Consider the following 22,707-nt stretch of genomic DNA (forward strand, 5'->3'; position numbering starts at 1 on the left):
CAACCAAGCTTTCTACCCACAAGGAAACTCTTCTACCAAGAATGCTAAAAACAGTATATACAACAGCACGAGCAGAAGGGAATAGGACAGATCTTAACCCCAAACAGAAAAAGGATTCTAAGCACGACCGCATTTCATCGAACAGGTAGAAAGCAAGCAGGGAAAAAGTGGCTCACCTCTGACGAAACGTAAATCGCACAGTTCAGACCGACGGAAGAATCAAGAATTAGATCCTGCAAAGAAGAGAGAGGAATCAGTTACACTTGGGTTGTTTTTTCTCTTAAAGAGGATTGAATCCTAACCCTAGAGCAAGAGGAAAAAAGAGAGAAGGAGAGGCAGGGGCGAAGAGGCATACCAGAGGAGGAGCATGAGGAGCAGGCCTCCACGGCCAGAGCGCCGCCGACCGCCATGGGAGAGATTAGATCCTGCAAAGAAGAGAGAGGAATTAGTTACACTTGGGCGGGCGCGTCGCCGCCTGGTCGTCCTCCTTCTCATGCATCTGCCCCCTCCCTCTTCTCATGCGACGGTGGTGTCGGGGCGGCGCTGGGGCGGCGGGGCGACGGTGGCGTCGAGGGCGGCGGGGCGACGGTGGTGTCGGGGCGGGGCGACGGTGGCGTCGAGGGCGGCGGGGCGACGGTAGTGTCGGGGCGGGGCGACGGTGGCGTCGGGAGAGGAGATCGGGGAAGGGGATCGCGGGCGAGGGCGAGGGAGAGAGAGGGGATCGGTACGAAGTAGGGGCGCCACAATACTAATGGCGCACCACCCCTCGGTGCGCCATAAGTACATACATGCTAATGGCGCACCGCGGGTGAGTGCGCCATTAGTAGTTTTGCAGAAAAAGGAATAAAAATAATAATAAAAAAACAACATTAGTGGCGCACTTTCTGACTGGTGCGCCATTACTGGTGCGCCATGGATGCGCCATTAGTATGTTTGGACAGGCGCACTAATTCAAAAAAAAAATTGATACTAATGGCGCACCATGGGCCAGGTGCGCCATTAGTAGTTTCAACACTAATGGCGCATCAGAAGGTGGTGCGCCATTAGTATATATTAATGGCGCACCACTTGTCTGGTACGCCATTAGTGCCAATCCCATCTATAGCCCTTTTTCTAGTAGTGGCATCCTTGCCGATGAGGTTTGACCGGTATAAGGGCCACCCTCAATTTGGCCTTCGAGCCTTCAGATATATGGGTCTCGGGTGTGGGTTTTCGGTGCCCTTTAAAATATTTAAGGATCAGACCTTTTTACAGGATCTGTTATGCATATTTGTTTCGATCAAAACCTTATAACCTAAAAATTATAACGGTTTGACCGCTTTTAAGGAGTCTGCTAGAAATGCTCTTAGACTCTTTAGAGCATCTCTACAGCTTGGGCGCACAAAAGGTAGTTTTGCGTCACCTAAAACATTTTTGCTCCAGCGAGTGATGCAAATTAGGGCACCACTTTGCTCCAACAAAAGCCCTATATTGGGTGACGACCTCCGACTCGTCCCACGTGCCAAGGCATCGCATGATCTCGGCCGAGAAATGGCCAGACTCCCGCCGGTGAATGCCATGTAAGCCGGTGGAGCTCCTCAGGCAGCACGGGGCATTGCGGATCTCGACGATACGACTGAAGAAAGGGCGGAGGGAGGTACAGGGATGCATGATCCTCGGTGGCGGCTGATACGATGGCACGGAGAGGAGGGAGGAGGAGGAGGGGGCGGGGGAGGGGGGCTGGATCTGCAGCGGTGATGGGGCCGCGGGCTATACTGTGGTCTATACTGGTAGGCCTTGCGTAGACTAAACTATCTATAACATACACCATGCTTTATTGTGCCATCATTGTGCATCCGTAGAACAATGTCTTGCATATGTTGCAATGTGCATGCGTACGGCAACACACAGCGCCAATGCTCACGCATCAATTGTTCATTCCCTTAGACTCTCACATGTCCATGATGCTATAGTGTTAGTGTTTTGATGATTGTGTAGTTTACATTATACACTTACTAACGTATGCTTAAGCAATGAGGTAATAAAGATCGAATAGGATGCCGAGGAGTGTATCTACGAATCGCTGTCCGACATCGAGGATGTTCTCCCGATAAAATTGCGGGCACAAAAGCACAAGGTTCCTAGAAGGAAGGAGACGCCGGAGCTACTTTTGCATAGGCATGGCCGGCAGCCAAAGCTGGGGCACAAGGCGAAACAAACAATGCCCAGCTGGTTCTACGTACAGATGGATGAAGAGGATCTTTCCATGCTCGTGGTTCCAAAGGTTTTTCAGAAGACCCTCAGGGACTGGCTTCGCGTGGCCCTTCCTCGTTGCATACCGGTCGCTGCCTGCCAATGGTGCAAAACCTATGTGCAAGTCCACGAACTCGGCGGCGAGGTGATATTGGGGCAGACTGGAAGGAAATCTGTCGGAAGCACCAAGTTGTACCAAACGGCATCATCATCTTCAAGCTCAATGTATGTGGGTTCAAGGTCAAGGTATTCAGCGCTCCAAACTCCATTGTTAAGCGGTACAACTATGCCAAGCAATGGCTAGGTGGCAGAATTGCGTCCCAAGTTCATAGCAGTGGCATTTTAGGTAGTATGCGAGTGTTGATCCGTACATTTTGATAAGAGGACAACACCCTTGATATTGTCTGGGGGCATTGGACGACCGACCATGGCTCATTGTTTTAGCCGGGGTTTTTGATCTATGATGTTAATTCAATAAGCAGGAACACAGGGTGGCTTGCAGAGAACACTCTAATTTAGTTTTAAAATCACACCTCATCATTCTAAACCCGATTGTTAGCTTGATGCTTAGATATGTGATTGTCGACATGGTGGCAAGATCACCACCTTTGTAAACAGCAAACATATTTTATTTTATGGACCTGTGGAATGGTAACTATGACGATAATAAACACCACAAACCATGTTACACAATCATATACGTAGGGCAGCATTCATCGACACTCTCGTTGCACCCTCGATGAACTTTTTTGAGTACTAGGTAGGAAACGCGCCTTGGTGCGGCATGCCTGGCTCAACTTATTGTCCAAGCACATAAATAATGTATTAACAACAGCAAAAGAAATTTAGAATGGTTGCTCAAAATGGATCAGTCCAATCCAGTAAGGTTACATCAGAGACATGGCATTGCCTTGGTGTATGACATAAGTATGTCCAGAGCAGTTTGTCCAAGCAATGTCGCAGGGTAAGGTGATCAAATATATAAAAAGCAAGACAACATTAGATCTGGAAGTTCACGACAAAGTGGGAAATATATTCTATGTTCCAAAAGTAAACCAAGATGATGGATCGTCACTAAGTAGATACAATAGTTAGGTTATTAGATAGCCAAAGCATGAATCGTCACTAAGTACATCCAATAGTTGTGTTATTACATGGCCAAAGCAAGCCAGAGTGGCGGTGCGAGATAAGTCCAACCAAACACTCACAAAGAACCTATATAGTTCTGCTGAAGCCTAATATTTGATGGCTTCACTTGGTCGTATCGTTGACTAACTCCTCACATGCCATGTCATATGAACCTGTTGTGATCATATTGTTTAGCCGATGAAATCACAGGGAACATTTGATGGATAGTATGATGACAACCTTGTAACCGACCATGTCAAAGCAGGTAGACAGTGAGCAACAGTTTGCTCCTTGTAGCATTGTACACAGAAGACACATATCTGACATTCTCCAATCTCTGCTTTCTTCACAAGTCTGACCAATTAGTTGTTATGGTGGCTCTTCCATGAACTCCCTTTATAAGTTGGACATGCTCCTTAGCTCACCCACATGCAAGTTTAATCCACATGTCCTAGATTGATGGTTTGAGTTATTTGTAAGGTATTTCCTTGTGAATGGAACTGAGAAATACTGGAAGCAGGGACGATAAGATTCGTGATCATTGATAATTGAAGTTCATTTGCGTCAAGGAAAATGTGTAGAGAGCTCTCACCATCCTTTGACAGGGAGCGGTGAAGGTCTTGTTCATCTCATATATGTAATACCTGATGGCAGGCTTGTTTGAACCAACAAAATGCTTGAGTCAACCAAGTTCGCATGGAGACATTTTTAGCTTCTTTGCATAGAAAATATCCAAGGTCTGTACCATAGTGGACACGCGGTCCTGCGTATCAAGCATAAGAATTTAGCATTAGAGAAGTGAGAAATATGGGTTTCAACAGACATAAAATAGTAAAAATGCAACTGCTTCAAGGTGGAAATGTATTAAATAATTTATTTCTGTGATGTAACATCTAAAATGATTTTGGATCTTACCAAAGCTCAGTTTCTCGGTTACACAAGCCTGATCACCTAGTTGTGCACTAAGCAAATATATAAAACAAAGTTGTATCTGGTAAAGGAAAAGTGCAAATGTACAGACAAACATTTAGCTGATATAAAAGGAAAATGTAGGCACCTCTTTGGAGACATGGGGAACAATTAACAATAGCATTGATGATAGCATCACCCATGTAAAACACCCATAAGGCAACTTCCCATGTATGTGATCACTGCAGTTGTTTCTTCATCATCCAGGAGCCCAGCATCGCCACTTTCTCTAGTTATTTTAAATTTAAGACCGTACTGTTGATTTTGTATAAGTTTCTGAATTGTTTGGTGCAGATAGAAAAAAAAACAATTATGTCAGCTCAGGCTTAGTTTTAGGGGAAGATCATCACCCCGATTACCGCTATTAGTCACCTCTCCTCGTTCGCACTATCTTAAAATGGTGGCAATCCTGCTCTACGAACTCTCTTATAGTTATCGCGGCTGAAAGCAATCAAAGAATCGTCTATCCAGGTAAAACACAAAATAAATACACACAATGACACACACGATCGTGTTAATAAAAACAATTACATGCATGCGGATATGTTTCTGTCTTCCAATGTATTATTTGGTCATACAGGAACTAACCAGTCCAACAATAGGGAATATCTTACTGAAAGTAACAAAAGGAAGTAAGAAACATAACATGGAGGAGCTTATAGCTTGGTAGACTTAACTGGGCAGTGCCCAACGGTAGTCATCAACCTTTGAGTCACAGAACGACAAGATCGAACTGAGACTCAGGCCTGCATAACCATAGCAGGAACAGGATCATCGATAAAAAAGGACAAACTCGAATCAGGAACCCAAACCGTGGAAAGGAAAAGGAACAGGTTCTGATTCCTCTAATAATCAAATTTAGATGACAACCAATGGTAAGAAAAATCAGGAAGCAAACCTTAAGGGAATAGCATCTATTATTCCTTCTCCTAAGCCAAGAAAGCGTCATATAGCAGCAGCAACAACGTGTACATAGGGGGGAAATCCCTAAATGAAAGGCACAAATGGGCAAAATTGCAAGCAAATGCAAGGAAGCGTATATGACCAGCAGCCTCAAATAATATTTTCATTCAGCCAAGGTGCCACGGTGCAGTATGCTTGTTGTTTCGTGCATAATGGCGAACTTTTTTTTATCTTTCTATATTAAGAAAAAAAAGGTTTATGGTCTTTCATCAAATGATCGAGTCATGCCTCAACCTAGAATAAGTAATAGTAAACCAGAAGAAATAATTACGTTCCTTTGCTTTCCCTCTATATAAAGAAAGTTGATATTGTTCCTGTGAGGCATGTTGCCATCAAGTTTCGTGTTGTACTGCCTAATTTTGATAACTAAGAGTGATGAATATCATTCTAGAAGACGCCTGTTCGGAGTCCCCCCACTCCATGACTCCGCTCCCGGAGTAGGCGGAGCTGCAGTTGAAAATCACAGAACGGAGAAACAGATGCTCCATAAATCCTCGGATTTCTCGGAGCTGGTGGATTGCTGAACAGGCAATAACTATCTTACCTTGGGTCCGTAAATGGCAGTTGGTGCTATTAGCGCCCCTGCGATTACTTCCAACCCCTCTTCATAATCTTTCCCCATTGAGTGCCGCTGAGAACAATTCCCTGAACCTGCAATTGGACGTCATATTTTAAACTAAATTAGTTTCTAATTAATAACCAGTAGTAAAGCTAGCAAGCACAATTAGTTCATGACGTAATGTAGTATCTACCCCAAGACCATGGCAAAATATCCTACTACCTTTTGCACAGAAGTTCACCTGGGACCTTTGATTTGGCGGTTAAACCCCATGAACCACATCCTTCTGCACCAGAAACATATCTTTCCCTGAGAGATACCAAATGCTGGACCATAGAATCAGATAGGCAACACGTACCTACACACAATCAACTGTCAATGCAAGCGACCCGCTGAACCTGCCAATACAATAGTTAGCGTGTGAGTGGCGATCCCGACAGGGACAGAAGAGAAGACACAGAGAAACCGAGTAATATTTTAAAGCTAAAAATCCCATGAGTGACTTTCATAATGCAAAATCGGTGAAGCTAAAAACACATGCTATATTTTGAAGCAAAGAAGCAGCATAGGCAAACCAGTGAAACTAAAGACACATGCTATAGTTTGAAGCAAAGAAGCAGCATAGGCATTGGAGCCAGCATTGTTTGTCAAATCAACCAAGCACTGTACTAATGACCACACACGAAAATGTTGGTTGACACTCTTAATGGACCATGAGGTTCACAAGTAAACTCAAAATATAATTATTTTTCTCGAACCATACTGCCATATAAAACAGTGTGATACTTGCATCTGATTTATGACAAAAAAGGGAGAGAAGAATCAACAAGTGATTCTGTAATAGGAAAGAAAAATAGAAAAAGAGAAAACTGAATTTGAACATACCAGCCCAATAACTTGGTTATCCGACATGTTTAAATCCCCCAGCTATGTACAATGCAATAACCATAGGAAAGAAAATGAGAGAGAGAGAGAGAGAGAGAGAGAGAGAGAGAGAGCATTGGAGGGTTTTCAGCCTTTACCATAGATCTAGAATAAGATGAGTAGATCTCCTCTGCAATTTAATTTATATAGCGGTGAAAATCCAATCAAATTGGCGATGTGAGACTAAAAGTAGAGTATCCGCCTTACCCATAGCAGCAGGCCGACGTCTCCTCCCACGGTCCCGCTCTGCCATGCCAGTCGTTCTCTGTTGCATGTGTCGCCGTCGCGGAGAAGGAACGCGGAACGCCTCGACGCGCGTCATCATGTCTTTCTCCTGCTCCTACCGTGGTGGCTGCCAGCCCCTGCTCACGCGAAGCCAACCTCAACTGGATACTCTGGCCGCTGCCATCTGGTGGTGCAGGCGCTAGGGGCTAGAAACCCTAGCACGACACACATGCCTACTGAGGAGCGACGGCCGCGGTGCTTCCCGGCGGGTGGCGGCGCGAGGGGAGGCAAGGAAGAGAGGGCTTAGAAGGGGGGAGGGAGAGTGGCGGCTAGGGTTCACCCAATCGGTCACTCTCCTCGACCTAGCTAGCGCGCAACCGAGCCATCCACAGGAAGACACGCAAGGGACTACACCCGAAGTCCCGAAACTAACCCTCGGCGGCCCTCCAAAACTCGGTGGTTGGACCTCTATGCCCATTAGAACCAACACGGGTCACCCCTTCTGCCGCAGTCCATGATAGAAGCGGCTGCCCTGCCTGGGTCCCGCATGTCATGGGAGACACAGGAAGGCAACATGCATGGAAAACGACAGCCACTATTCATTGCTTGTCACAACAACTCACATCCAATGGCCAAGATCACTCCATCAAAACATCCGACAGTCAGATATCTTTTGGACACACAATCCAACGTCTCAAAATCCAAACGCCCTGAGAAGGCTTCACTTTGTGCACGGTTCTAACAATGCCTGGGTCCCGCATGTCATGGAGACACAGGAAGGCAATATGCATGGAAAACGACAACCACTATTCATTGCTTGTCACAACAACTCACATCCAATGGCCAAGATCACTCCATCAAAACACCCGACAGCCAGATATCTTTTGGACACACAATCCAACGTCTCAAAATCCAAACGCCCCGAGAAGGCTTCACTTTGTGCACGGTTCTAACAATGGGATTTGAAAATTTTGTTTCCAAGCTATGTGCAAAATATGATGACCCGTTGCGCCCCTGGTGCAAAAACTAAAGGCAACCAAGCAGCCAGGGAAAGTATTTATTGTTTTTTGACCATTGTACCCGTTTCTGAAGAACATACACCAACGCTCGATAGATACGCCAAGTTTGGCCGCTTGGCCCGCACCGAATCGATTGCCCAATAACCCCATTCATGTGGATTTCTCAGGTTGATGTTGCCACTCTTGGTCTCCCATCCAAACTTCTCATTTATAGCTTCTTTTATGGGCCAATTACATTTTAGCCTTTAACTGGAACCACTAATCACAATTCCCCTAATTTCCGAGTATGCTCAATTCGCCCATCTTTCATCAATTTTCCTTATAAGAATGTCCTTTTGTGTCGTTTCAGTCCGTCAAAGGGATTTGAACGTTTACGAGACATTTTGCCCCTTCTTATAGGTGGGACCCTCCGAGGTAAAAGATAAAAGAAAAAAGAAAAGTCAAAGTAGTTGTAGTAAATGACAAGTGGGATGAGAGAACCAAAGCTAGCACATCAAAAAGGACAAGTCAAACTAGATATTGGGCCCACATGTCATTGTATTATTATTATTTAAAATGTTATTTTAGTGGGTTATTAGAGGGGAGGCCCCACTAGTTGGGAAACAGAGGTAGTTAAGACTTACATGGGTTTATCCTAATATAATTACCAAGGCCACTCACAAGTCTAACACAACGGAGTCTTAACTCTCACGGAGTGCGCCGGCACGCCGACGACGCATCGAATGGCGCAAAGGATGCAACTAGTAGGATAGGTGGGGGCATATGAGATCTCTGGGGCCGCAGCAAGCTCGATCAACAAGATAGTAGGCTGCGGGGCATTCAAAGACCACAACAATGACGAGCTCTCATGGTTGCGCTAGGCGGGGAGAGCTGCGGGGAACGGGGATGATCGAGAAAAGGGGCAAAACATCTGAGTGTTCCCAAGGAAGCAAGGACGGGCTCAAAGGAGCAGAGGAGCATGGAAACAACGACCTTGCCCTCCATAGCGGGCGGCAAAGTGGCTATTCGCAGGAACAACGCCTCAGGGATTAAATGCTCTGGGGCGAGGGATCTAGAAGGTTTAGAAGCATCAAGGGTCGATTAGGAAGCTAAGTGAAAGTGTATTTGTGTTGTATCATAGGAGACCGGGCACATCGGAGCATTGCCAGAGGCGGAGAGGATGGAGACCAAGCCGCCGCCTCCCTCCAATTCCTTCGGGTGGGTTAACCAAGACTATGATTCGAAGCTCCCGGACAACGTTTCAAGGCGGGGAAGAGGCGTTGGCCGCGCGGGCGAGGAACGACAGCGCCAACTGTGTCACGCATGAGCTTTCCCATGCATGTGCACGTGTGTGATACGACAAGCGTGCTATGGCGGCAGGTCAGCGTGCTTGACGGGCAGTGAGCGGACCATGAAGACTCGAGATTTCAGGAGGGCGGCTGGGAGATGCGGCTTGTGCCATGCGGGTGGCTGCTGGGAGGTGCGGCTTGTGCCATGCGGGTGGCTGCTGGGAGATGCGCTTGTGCGTGCACGGGCGAGCGGCTGACAGAGGCAGCGTGTGTGCGCATGAGTGAGTGGCTAAGAGATGCGGCAATGACGGATACTGCTATTGGCTATCGACGTGTAAGTGATACATGGAGAGGGGTGGGAGATAGTTTCTTTTGTTTCTTTTCTTTCAAGGATGGGTCGCAGCTGTAAAGGACATGTCAGCAGCAACCTAACAAAATAGGGAGGGATACAAACATCCATAAAACATCTCGTAGACGGTCAAAGCCCTTTGACCGAATGGAAACCGCACAAAAGGCCTCTATAAGAGGACTTGACGAAGGAGGGGGAAAATGAGGGGCAAATGTGAGTACTCGGTTGCAGTTAGGGGCTGATCTAAGTGATCCTTTGTTTAATGTTGTCATTGAACACGTTGGACTGAGAGACCTGCCTGTCTACCCCACAATGGTAGAAATTACATTGGAAGATAAACACTCTCTTTATAATATGACTACATTGGAAGGGACATATTTGATCATGTTCCCCTCCTTTTGGACACCGGTAGCCATGAGCCTAAGGCACCTTAAGTTTGAGTGGAAGTCTAGATCATGGCTTCATAGGGATGGTTTTTCTGAACTGGTTGCTTTTGTGTGGTTAGACAAAAACCACCATGCATCCAACATAGAAAGACAAAAAACTTGAGCCCTGAGGAAAAAAACTGAAAGGATTGGGTAGAAATGTTGATGCTTGGTACAAAGAACTTGAAACTAATTCTGCCGAAGTAGATGACACTGATAAGAGATGAGAATATTTTGGTATATCTGCTTATGGAAGACAACAGAAAGATCTTAGGGAACTATGGAGAGATGAAGTGGTTGCGAATATGCAAAGAGAAAGAAATTAAAGAATGGGATAGTAATGCTAGATATTGCATTTTTTACAACAAAACTATTTGGACACCCTGAGCATTCTCTCATTGCCCTTATTGCTGTCCCCAAAATTTTAAAGATCAGGTTAACTTGCTTGTTATAATCCTTTTTCCATGGGTGAGCTATATGAGGATGTATTCCAGATGGAACACAAGAATGCCCCTGGCCTGATGTCACTGAAATGTACTCAAGACTTTCATTCCTTATAAAGTCGCCGAAGTTGGAAGTGACAAAATGACTGGTAGATTGGCCGCCAAGAAGAATTTACATGCTATGGATGGAAATGTACTTTAGATGGAAAGTATGACATGTTTGCACTCTTTTCCTAATGATGCCAAACTATAAAGATCTCAAACCTACCGAGGTTATTGGAAATATTATGGATCATCAGATGGGTCTCAAGGACAAAGAACTCCATTGTCAATCCACCCACCTCAAGTCAAGTGGAGCTTAGAAGCTTACAGGTGCACCTATCAAGATCTCAAATGAAGAAATCCCCAAAGGTTCTATGGATGAGGAACTTGGACTCATGGTCAAGAACTTCAACGAGATGCACTCTGAAGGGAAGTTCATGATGGTTCAAGATCAATATCAAGAAACCCCTCCCTGACTATACCCAGCAACCATGACATTGGCAGGTTAAAAACTGTATTTACAGTAATAATGTATCTAATAACTTGGTGATCTCTTTGCAAATTATATCTTACATTTTCCATGGTGAGAATAAGCGAGAACTCAAAATAACCTGATCACAATTTCAATTTCCATTTTCTTTGTATACCATTACAGTTAAAACGAATAACAACCTACAAATTCCAACTGCAAATAACTAAGATACATCAGATAAAAAATGCTTGAAAAAGGAAAACAAAACAACTGAAAATAAGCAACAAGCATCACTTGTAAAATGACAATATAAAAGGAGGGTAGGAGGTATGAGATGGCTAGGCCCAGGAGGAAGCAATTAGAAGTTTCAAATGCATTATGCAAAAAGAACAGAATTGAACTGCATACTATTTTTTCGCGAAAATGACATCAATTGCATGGGATTAGAACCGAACAGTTATCTGGGCTTACCAAAGCACATTAAGATTTTTGTTTTTTTGTTTTCTAACTAAATTCATGGGATTAGAGCAGTTCCTTATATAACAAACAAAATTATACTATATTTCTCTATTTAATTGTAACAATATTTCGAATAATCACATCTACCATGTACAGTACACCAAGGACATTCAACCATGAGTTTTAGTCACTGCTCCAAGCTGAGAGGAACTCCAAGCTGAGGAACTCGTTGCACTGTTCTCCAACTTGCGTTTTTTCCTAGAAAAAAAATATGCATTTGTTAGAATACTGAAAACGAGCTAAAAACAGTGTGTATGATTTATATATAGTCCATTTTAGGGAATCACTACCTTCTCTCAAAATGGCGCGGAAGTTTTTCGGTGTCGGCAAGAGTTTTCTCTTGCTCCTCTTGATCATACTTCGGTAATCCATTTGATGGATTGTTGGGAAACTGAACAAGGGATAAAACACATGCTTCAGTAATAGTATGAAACAGAACTAAAATGCACTTCGCGCTGAAACAGCATCTAACATCTAACATGAGGCAGGGTTAGAAAGAAAATGAAACAATGATCACAGGATTACGTTTTGATGCCTGAACACAGGTTTGGGCAGAACTGGTCTTCCAAAGTTCTCAAGGAATTGGAAGAGCGAGTTGTCTTGATCTCTTGAATAAATTATGCACAACTGCAAGTAAGCCAAAACAGCAGGATTATCAATTATGCATGCCCAAGTATCTGAGACAAATAGTTGACACTGCTTATCCATTTCCGGATACTTTTTTCAGTGTCAACTAAATGGATTTACAATGATCCACAAAAGAAAGGTAAGTAGGGAAGAATTCAGAGTCGTTATCTCATACTAGATTTAGATTACCTGCTTGATAACTCGGTTTATCACTATATCCAGAGTAAAAAGTTCAACGGACTTTGGCCCAAGAAATTGCAGGCAGAAGTCTTCAAAACTGGAATTATCAATACAGTGGGCATGCAGCTTGATGATTTTCTCCTTAAACCTGCAACATTCAATGAAGAAGTTGTGATTTTAAAACAAACTCTTACATGGTGAGAAAATGAGCAATTCTGCTTAGATAGTAAACAAGCATCATGGACGTTACTCTGCATATAATAGATAATCGGCGCATAAACCTCTCGCAGTTTGTAGTCTTTCATATAAAATCTGCCATACAAGAAAAAATAAATAAACTTCTTTTGGAAAAACATATCGCAATAGGTGCAAAAAAAAGGGTCTGTTGAGTTCCAATAAACAACTTCTAAAAAAACAAAAGCAGAGAGCAAGATGAATACCTGGTAAAGCCTGCGAAGCACAATGAGAAAACAACAAGTGCCTCCTTTCACACCACGCAGTTTAGTTGATGTTTTAGAGTGTTGCCTTGATTCATGCTTGTTTCCATGGTCACAAGTACTAGGTTCAGAAGTATCGACTATGCGACAATGAGAGCTCAACCCATCCATACCGGAAGTGGCAACATCACAACTTATTGGTTCTTTTCCGGCACCAGGCATGACATCCGACTCAATGATTTCTGGTTCGGGCACGAAATCACCCTCAATGTCCTGGCCAAAACCATCGTGTGAAGAGCTCAAGTCGTTAGAATTTTTCTTTAGGAATTCCCCTCTCTGAAATGATAATCGTCAGCGTGCAAGTTAGTTTTACTCGACCTGGATACTAAGCAAATTCTTTTCTGGCTATTCCAAATTTGAGATTTTTTTTGGAACAACAGAAACAGAAATACAGAATGCTATGTGTATGATTACCTTGGAAGATGAAGGAAGCTTAGTAGCAGGCAAAGCATCAGGTATGCTACTGAGAAAATCTTTGCTGGTGCGGCAATGTTCGCAAGCTTTTGCGGGAGCTACAGTTTCCTTAGATGAAGGCCATAGACAATGAGCAGAAAGAAATGGATGTACTATTTTCGCCCAATTCATCACCTGCTTCTCTTCAGAGGCACATGCAGCGGATAGTATACTGCTTATGTCCTTGTGCATGTCTGTATCAGCATATTTATCTCCAGCATTCGACATGGCTGTATCAGCATATTTATCTCCAGCATTCCGCATGTCTGTATCAGCATTTTTATCTCCAGCATTCGAATTGGTTTTATTGATTTCATTTGCTTCCGCCAGCAATGCTGAAAGGGGGACATGTATGAAAATGACTCAGAACAAAATTAAAAAAATGGGAAGACTTTGTTGAGTACATGGCTCAATGCAGGATCTAGGTCCAGCAATGCCTTACTACTATTTAAATTATATGGGACAGGGAGAAAGTTGAAAAATACCTTTTTGGCTCATCCTCTTTGCATCCAATTGTTTGAAAGAGAGGCCACGATGATCAAGCGATCTGTAGTAATTTTTGGCAATAACCTGTGAGTGCGCCTTATGCAAATATGAGCGCGCCTCCGATAAATCTTCTACCTTCTGCTTTAAACGAGAAAGTAGAACAGCAAGAACAGAACTAGTATTCTGACTCTCCAACAGATCATCAAGCTCAGGATCATCATCATATAGTTTTTCAATGCACCTCCGGTGTAGAGCTTTGCACAAGAAAAAAAAGCAACAAAAAATAGTTTATTAACTGAATAAAGAGGCTGATCCTCCTAAATATATATTAAGGCCAGTGTATCATTCTTACGAGTTAAATGCTCGCTTATCTTCAAACGGCTACCAGCACGAGTTTGGAGATTGGCAATAAGGTCAGCAGTCGCACGAAACCGGTGTAATAGCATGTCACTCTCAAACCTTGAAAAGAACACAAATGTGAATCATCTTAAAGAAAAAGGGCATTATGAAAACCATTCTCCCCTGATAGCTGAACGAATATAACAAAGACTGAAGATCAAAACAAATTAGCAACTGGGTACATACATGTCTTCTTCGCAGTATAAAATGTTTGTCTCGTAACCATTTATAGTTTTGTGCTTAGAGCTTTCCATCCCAGATACAGAACAAACCAAAGTGTCGTTGAGAATAGACCTCCCCAGATTGGTCCAATAACTTGAATGAAGAGTTAACTGCGATCAAGAACGAGTATGCTTTGGATTAGTTGTGCCAGTAGTAATTTACAGGAAACTCATGGGTTTGTAGGAATTTATTACATTATCTGGCAGCAGGTAATAGCTAGGAGTGCAAGCTCGTTCGAGCTTCTTGGGATCCACTTCTGGGGGCAATTCCTGAGCTTTTGAGGAATTCCAGTCTGGCAAGGGTTTAACCTTGTCTTCCTCATCCTCTTCGGTGTGAGGCAATTCTCCATAACCTATCAGAGATGAGTACATATATGAAGTTACCGATCCTGCTGCAGAACTGCAGTTTGCTAATTGCTATTTCATCTAGGAAGATCAGACATGGCAATGGCGACACTGATGTGTTGGTTGGTAGCTAGGATGCACTTAAAAAAATAGGTTGAACCGTGGACGGCAAACAAGATTTTGGGGAGTAATTAATAAGAAAAGGGGATAAATATTTGCATCTAGTTATCATAGGTGAATCCTGAAACAAGGAACCTAGGGACTGTTTGCATTCAGAGCAGGAAGGGTTGAAAAACCTTCTTTCGTATGGATACCATCCGAGCGGTGATTATCATTTGCTTTAACCTTTACAAAGGCCTGCAAAGGAGAACCGAGGAGACAATCATGTCAGATGAGTTCATAATAAACTGAATGATGCCAGATTGATGAGAAAAGGTACCTTTAGGTCTGCAGGGAGAAAATTATCCACAAACTCTTCCAACAACTCAGGGCAGTCACGCATGCATCTCCTCACCTACGAAGTCAAGGAATTATGAATCAGACACCCTGGTCTATCCAATCTTCTACAGAGAAATTACTGAAGAATTACTTAGTATACAGTTTCTGAAGAACTAGTAAGTACCTTCTTGTAAACTTTTCGAGGGGTCATGGTCCTGTCCCTGAAATATTCTTGCATGATTTTCAAAAAAGCGGCATAATGATCGTCGCTCATGTTAGGGCATGCCTGCAGTCATTAAGTAATCAAAGATCAAGTTAGCATCCACAGGCGAACAGAAGGAGCAACCATGAGATATTTTTTTCAGCACCTTCAGTCTGGAAAGAAAATCCATTGGTTTCTGTATCAAGGGGTTGAAAACAACGGCTTCGACATCAGGATTGGCATTGCCATTGCCTTCGACGGGGCTACGGCCTTCAATGAAGTTCAGGAAGCTCTGTTTAACTGTAGCCCAACCCTGAAATAGCTTCAACGCCGTCCCTATGCAGTTTTCAGGGCAGATGTTCCTTATTTCACCATCCGGGTCAGCACTGCAGTTGGGAATTGTATGAATGTGATCAGCAAGGAAAGCATACCGACATCTGACAGAGACAACTTCTTCAGAGCATACATACCGGTTTTTCCAAACCTCGGTCATGGCCTTGACGAACTTGCGGTACACGTCGCTGGGGAGGTTGTCTCTAGCAAATAGCAAGCATTGCACAGTCTCCACCGTGTATCCTTTTTTCCCCGTTTTGTATCCGTAATTGTCGTCGTCAGCTTCATCGGAAGACGCCATTTGCTTTCACTGCTGCTAGCTCTGACGATCAGTCCTGCAAATTAATGCTCGAACAACACCTGCTCATGACAAATGAAAATGTGTCAACTGATGGCATGTCTGAATTCTGAGACTACCAAAATCTATTACTGTATTTCCCGGGTTTTAGGGTGTTGCGCAACTCTATTCCTGTACACACAAACATCTTGTGTAGTGGCGTAGACAGCACATAGAAAAAGGAAGTTATATTTGTAAGCTGACTTTGCTACTACATGAAACAATTGTAAGCCAAAACCTCAGTGTCCCCTAAATCGATCAATGCCCGGGACCGTTGAGTTAGAATACTCACGATCGCTAATTAAGCGGCTTAGGGGATCCTCAGATCAAGTCTATTACAATTTACAAGTGCTAAGATGTGCAATAACTTAATTTTCATTAATAATCGACACGCAAATCATCAGCTTGGAACAAGGATCCCTGGAACATATAGATGTACTCACATGAGCATATATATTGGCATCTATCTATGTGTCGACAACCATCTTGGAAACCAGCCAAACTAGTTGTATATTATTTACAAGCACTAAAATGTTTACAACTTAATTTCCGTTAACCAGCACGCGCAACAATCTTGTGCTTAGAAACAGGAAACTCTAATTAAGTAGGCATATGGAGGCACTATTTGCTCATAGTCATAGGTCGGCGTCTGATAAAGGGATCGATCTCCAAAGAGATGGAATAGGCAACAAAGCGGAATTTCAAACACGGAAACCCACTGCACGCCGTACGTAGGTCGGTAGGGTGGGGTAGGGGCTGCCGCGGATTCGAATTAACCAACGCGCGGAGCGATCCGAGCAATCAACAGACGGGCCGGCGGTAACGGTCGCTGGCGCCGCCGGGAAGAGCACCCGGCAGACTCCACCGCCGGCGTCGCGTCGCCGGTACCGCCGGAAGTCGGCCGATCTCCGACGGAAGTTTCAACGGGCAATCCACAGGGACGAGTGATCGATCGAGGGTGGGAGTGGGGTCGAGGGTGGGCACGTACGTACCGACGGGGCTGGGTGAGGATCGAGCGCAGAGGGAGGGAGCCCTGCACCGGCTTCGATCTGGAGGGCTCCGGTGGCGTTGTCGAGGGCGTCCGCGGCCGACGGAAAGGGGGCCGGGAGGAGGACGAAGCCGAGTATTTGAGCGCGCCGCGGGTTTGGGTTTGGGTTTGGGGTCAGATCTCGGGTCGGTGACCGAGGCGTCGGAGCCTTTTCTTTTCCTTTTCGTTTGCGAACTGCTCTTTATCTTTTTTTTTTGTTGTCTTCATCTTTTTTTTTGAGCATCAGTACAGACACAAGCGCTCATATACACGCGCATACACTCATCCCTATGAACGCACACACGCACACCCTACTCCTATGAGCACCTCCGAAAGACTGAGCCGGCATATCATCTTGAGATTTACGAAGTCACCGTAGGCGCCTCGTCGTCGACGGAAACGTCTCCTCCCACTGAAAACGCATCGCCGGAAATCCTGAAATAAATCCAGAAATAATGCGAGCACCAGGATTTGAACCCTGATGGGTTGGGGATACCACTGTCCACCTAACCAACTCAACCACAGGTTGATTCGCGTCTTCATCTTTTCTTAACCTCAGTTATACGACTACGACATGCAGAACCCGAGCAGTACACTACACCATGCCAATTAGTACTCTTTTATTTTATTTTCTTATTCTTTTGCAGGGTGAAAATTGTTTTTTTACTGTTTTTTTTATGTGATGCTCCTGGTTGATGGTTGGGCCGGCGGATGATGGCATTTGGCGGCAATGACCCTATGCTTGTTGAAGCCATGTCGTCGTCTCTCGAGGTTGCAACCATGGTCAAGCGTCTACCAATTTGCTATGCTTGGCGCCATGATGTGATCCTTGACTATGTAGTTCCATCTGATATTGGAGTACTCTATGATATTGCCCCACCTTGGTAATTGTTCCCCGACCATCATTGTGCCCTCCTCTGCGCTTCAGGTGCTCATTTCAGATGAGCCGCCTGCTTCCTTGAAGAGGAGCGAGGTCATTGTGGAGCGCATGATGGGGGACTTCGGTAAGCCTGGTGCTGTGGTTGGTTCTCAAGCTCACGAGAGGCATGCTGAAGATGATGTGACAAAGATTGTTGCACAGTCAATTTTTATGGAGGAGTTTCTCGGTGAGGTCACTGGCGTGATCCCACCGGCACGACTTGGGACCCAACGCCCTTCAAATGGAACAAAGATGGTGACTCTAACACGGAGTGGTGTTCCGGGTGGCTTGATAAAAAGAAGGCATGCAATATTCTGACGAAAAAATGTGTGGAACGTTGGATGACGCGGGATTTTGGTGAGTTGCCAGGGGTGAACAGAGAGGATAAGAATAAGAATAGGACGAAGACCTATGTAGTTGGACATGTACAAAAGGCCGTCACGCTTTGATGGGCATCTACGATAATCACATTGCAAAATGCCTGTCCATGTTTTTTGTGTGCAAAGGCGGTCACCAACAACGACGTGGATGAGTAGCGCTCTTGGCTCTGGCTCATACATTTGTTTTTAAGGGAAACAGTGGGACTCTGCTGTGTATTTTTATTGATTTTCAAAAAATTAATACAAAGCGATATCTCGAAAAAAGAAGAAAGAAAACTACACATAGATTAAAACCAAATAAAGAAGAAAAAGAAATGAAGCTATACAAAGAGGGGGAAAAGGTACAACAAGAACAACATCAGTAGGAAGCTGGTCATCTCTAAATATAATTATCTAAATCTGCTTGCCCAATCTTCAGAGCCATTGAAAACTTTGTATTGATTGGAACCCTTAGGCAATTGCCACTGATCTGGTTCTAAGGAGGGAGTTAGTTCATGAACTAATAACTCAGGTTCCTGGAATTGCACATAAGCCTCTTCAGATAGTGAAAATGGAAAAGTGTAGTTGAATCCTCAGCTTGATGCAAATCAAAGATGGATATGTGTTGGTTGATAGCAAAGGAATGAAGCCGTGGACATACTTCAATCAAAGGAACCCCATTCCATTTGTCAGACCAAAAATGTAGAGTCTGACCATTGTACTGAGTACTTGAGGCATGTTGCTTATAAATTGGAAAGAGTTTCATGCACTAGTAGAAAACAGGGCTTTGGTTCAGGCCGGGCCAGCCCATTAGTCCCGGTTTAGCCCAGAACCGGGACCCATGGGGGCATAGGTCTCGGTTCGTGAGGCCAGGGGACCGGCCGGGCCATCGTGGGGCATTGGTCCCAGTTCATCTAGCACATTTGGTCCCGGTTCGAGGCTCGAACCGGGACCAATGTACCTCGCTCCTGGCCCACCAGCATTTGTCCCGGTTGGTGGCTTGAACCGAAACCAAAGGGTGTCCTTTAGTCCCGGTTCCAGCCACGAACCGGGATGTGATGCCTATATATACCCCCTCGCCGGCGAGCAGAGCACTCCACACTGCTCTATTTTTTTGGCCGGCGAGGGGAGGGCTTTGTGGTGCTCTAGATCACCTCCTATGCACATGAGGTGTTCGATGCAATGCCCGTGCCACACTACTTAAGCTTTCTCCTCTCCAAGCTCGACCTCGAAGCTCCATTTTCCTCAATATTTGTCTAGGTTTAGCGGTCCGTCACGTCCCGTCCCCGTCTTCACCGTCGTCGATCGCCCGCGAGATCCTGCCCAAGCTACCCCAGAAGCTACCCCGCCATCTCAGTGGAGAAGCAGCGTGGCTTCCACCGAGCTCGTTCAACATCCTGACTTCACGGGTCCTAGCTACCCCGTGGATTTTATCACGGATTCACACCAGTGCCAGCATATGACGCAATGGGAGAATCTCAAAGTCAAGGCGGATGTCGGCTCTGTGTTCCCTCCTTCACCTGAAGCAACTTTTCACTTTCGTCCGATTCCACAAGGCTATGTTGTTGTGATGGTGGATGAAATAACAGAGGGATTTGAGGAGCTCCATCTTGACCACCCTACAGGTCAAGGGGAGACTCAACTGTGTCTCGCTCTGAAGACTCCATGTCTATGGCGGAAGGAGCACATCAAGCTTATGAACGTCACGCCTCCAGCGAGTCAGCTGGGCACTCCGCCTCCTCCGCCTCCTCCTCCTCCTCCTCCGGCGAGTGATCAGGGCACTCCACCTCCTGCTCCGACGCATGAGGGCGGCAGCACTCCGCCTCCTTCTCCACTTGCTCCAGCGCGTCCGAGCAGCCCGCCTCCTCCTTCGCCGCCTCATAAGCAACAGCGACGGCGGAACACAGACGCTGCCGCTCCGGCTGCTCCGGCGCGTCGTAGTAGTCCGCCTCCTTCTTCTCCACCTCGTAAGCAATGAAAGAAGACAGCCGCAGCCGCTCCGACTGCTTCGGCATCTAGCAGTACAGCCAGAGGCGGGAGGCAATACATATTCGGTCCATCGTCTCTCAAGCCTCTAGAGAAGTTACCATACGAGATAGGCGAGGAGGAAAACCAGAAGATCTGTGAAGCCCAAGTGAAGGACTTCTTTGAAACGGCAAAAGCTAAGAAACATCCACTTCCGGAGGAGAAGATAGACCCGGTGAAAGCGAAGCACACTTTGGATGCCCTGAAGCGAGCATCACCGCCTCCGCCGCAAACCAACTATGACCGCGTTATTGAAAGGACATATAAGGAAGCAGAGCGGTCAGGAAGTACTTGCAGTGATCGAAGGTTAGCAGAACGAAGAAGTGGGAAAAAAACCACCAGCTCGGCGAACAAGCGAAGCAATCGTGCCCCCCCCCGCTCAAGGTGTCTAGCGATATCGTTGCTAATCTTCCGGGGATGCTCCCCGGTACCAATCCTGGAGATTACATGCCCGACGATGCACTTTTTGATACAATGGAGGTGGACACATTCAAATACCGGCACGGGAAGCCTCTCATCCAACCTGGTCATCCTCCTCTAACAATGACGATGCGAAGATTCCATGATTGGTACATGGACATCTGTAGCAAGTCTGGGAAGGATACTTTGACGCTGAGAGTTAAAGAGGAGCACGACCTAGTTGGAATTGATTTGTTGTCTGTTCCATATCAGGAGTTCTTCTAGTTTTTCAATCAAAAGGCCCTCGATAAAACAATCATCACTTGCTACTGTCTGTAAGTACTACTTATGTAATGAAGTCTCTATATATAGCTCAGCTCTTTCATTGCATGTATATATAATTATCCTCACTATATTATGCAGATTGAAGACCGCCGAATTGAAGAAAAGACAAATCGGTGATATTGGGTTCATTAACACAAATCTCATAGATGAATGGAATGTTAAACATGACGCCAAAGAAACCGATGCCAACTTGCTACGATCGTTACTTCAAAATCAAAACAAAGATACAATACTCTTTCCTTACGAATTCAAGTGAGTGTTACTGTCTTGTGCATATTTGGTTTCCCTTATTACTCAAGGTTATAGTAATGTAATTGATGAGTTATGCATGCGTGCGCAACTTTTACTTTATTTTGCTAGAGATTAAGCTTGAGCATGGACTAGTAACCGTCATAGACTCGAGACGAAAAATCCCGAGGAGTATGTGACCATGACTAAAATGCTCGAAAAGTATGTTCAATCGATCATTATCACACCATATCAGCAACTTTGTTCATTTCCTGATATCAAGTAATTGTTTTCTTTGTCTGGCAGAGTTTGAAAAAAGTTCACCGCAGAAGCTCCGGGACTGCCGGCGGAGCTGCGATTTAAACACTCAAAAGTAAGTACTACTAGCTAGTTCCATGCATCTCCCATTGATTCTATCTAGTTTCATCAATACCATCTAGCATGCTTGCTTATCAGTTTGATTGACCTCTATTTCTTGTAAAGTGATTGTGGCAGGAACGGGGGAATAATTACTGTGGATACTACATTTGCGAGTTCATCCGCCACACGACCTGTGAGCAGGGCTACTCTAAAAAACAATATGGAGTGCGTAAGCAATAATATTCACAATTTTATTTTATTACCATAATTTGTGTTGAATTTCATTTGTATATATGTATTGACCCCCTTCTTCAAATTAGATGTTTCAGATGCGGGATGAACTCCTATCACAAGATCGCATACGAGCAATTCAAGAGGAATTGACAGGATTCTTTCTTGACCACGTCATCGACAAAGACGGAGAATACCATGTGGAACTTGAGTTCAGATGTTAGGGGATTGATCTTATATTGTATATATGTAGCCACTAGCGTCGGATAGATATACGAAAATTTGTTGTTCGACCAATCACTCGGAGAAGGAGAGGTCGATCACTTCTCTCTGTATATGTTCATGACGATCTTCTGTACTTAATGGTTTCCTTCATTTGCTTACTAGCTATCTAGCATGTCGAGTCCTTTCTATACGTATAGTACACTACTAGAGAAAACGCTATACACAGAGGTATAGCAGTAGCGTTGGTTAAAACTCGGCGCTATCCTTAGTAGTAGCGCTTGTTGCAAAACCACACTACAACCATTATTTTAGCAGTAGCGTGTCTTCACAGAAAAGCGCTACTACTAAAATTCCCTCACTAGTGCCGGTAAGGCTAGGAATAGTAGCAGCGGTTCTCCCAGAAGCACGCTACTACTAAAAACATTGTAGCAGCGCGTTTCTGCTGTAGAGCGCTACTGCTATGTAAAAGAAAATAAATAGAAAAATAAGTAGAAAAGTAAATGAAAATGAAAGAAATAGAAAAAGGAGAAATGA

The 22,707-nt window shown here is 44.7% G+C and overlaps 1 protein-coding gene and 1 long non-coding RNA gene across 4 annotated transcripts; both read right to left on the reverse strand.

Moving 5' to 3' along the window:
- Window positions 1-3,336: 3,336 nt before the first annotated feature.
- Window positions 3,337-6,396, reverse strand: LOC123100778 (uncharacterized). The gene is made up of 3 exons (XR_006448464.1): window positions 6,074-6,396; window positions 3,953-5,943; window positions 3,337-3,811 (listed from the first exon to the last, which is right to left on the reverse strand). It is a non-coding gene; the product is annotated as an uncharacterized lncRNA (long non-coding RNA).
- A 5,162-nt stretch (window positions 6,397-11,558) lies between these two features.
- Window positions 11,559-17,230, reverse strand: LOC123100785 (paired amphipathic helix protein Sin3-like 5). Of its 3 annotated transcripts, XM_044522677.1 has the most exons (17): window positions 17,048-17,228; window positions 15,856-16,078; window positions 15,552-15,771; window positions 15,368-15,469; window positions 15,185-15,259; window positions 15,042-15,102; window positions 14,596-14,753; window positions 14,366-14,511; window positions 14,133-14,239; window positions 13,780-14,034; window positions 13,256-13,629; window positions 12,785-13,117; window positions 12,595-12,656; window positions 12,354-12,492; window positions 12,063-12,164; window positions 11,828-11,928; window positions 11,559-11,735 (listed from the first exon to the last, which is right to left on the reverse strand). In XM_044522677.1, the coding sequence occupies exons 2-17, from the start codon at window positions 16,017-16,019 to the stop codon at window positions 11,648-11,650; spliced, it is 2,487 nt and encodes an 828-aa protein (XP_044378612.1). In that variant the 5' UTR covers window positions 16,020-16,078; window positions 17,048-17,228; the 3' UTR covers window positions 11,559-11,647. The 3 variants fall into 3 exon arrangements, with proteins under 3 accessions (XP_044378612.1, XP_044378607.1, XP_044378601.1); XM_044522672.1 differs by having other exon boundaries at window positions 12,785-13,054; window positions 15,552-16,078; window positions 17,048-17,230; XM_044522666.1 differs by having other exon boundaries at window positions 15,552-16,078; window positions 17,048-17,230.
- Between the last annotated feature and the right edge of the window lie 5,477 nt (window positions 17,231-22,707).

The sequence above is a fragment of the Triticum aestivum genome, chromosome 1B, assembly GCF_018294505.1.
Source record: "Triticum aestivum cultivar Chinese Spring chromosome 1B, IWGSC CS RefSeq v2.1, whole genome shotgun sequence".
In the NCBI taxonomy this organism is placed as follows: domain Eukaryota; kingdom Viridiplantae; phylum Streptophyta; class Magnoliopsida; order Poales; family Poaceae; genus Triticum; species Triticum aestivum.

What these genes read in the sequence shown, in the direction of transcription:
- LOC123100785 (XM_044522666.1), bottom strand. Translation starts at nt 16,019, where the DNA reads ATGGCGTCTTCCGATGAAGCTGACGACGACAATTACGGATACAAAACG. An exon ending in AAAGAGGATGAGCCAAAAAG is followed by an intron (nt 13,630 to 13,779) that starts GTATTTTTCAAC and finishes TCCCCCTTTCAG; the next exon opens with CATTGCTGGCGGAAGCAAAT. An exon ending in CTGTGTTCAGGCATCAAAAC is followed by an intron (nt 11,929 to 12,062) that starts GTAATCCTGTGA and finishes TCCCTTGTTCAG; the next exon opens with TTTCCCAACAATCCATCAAA.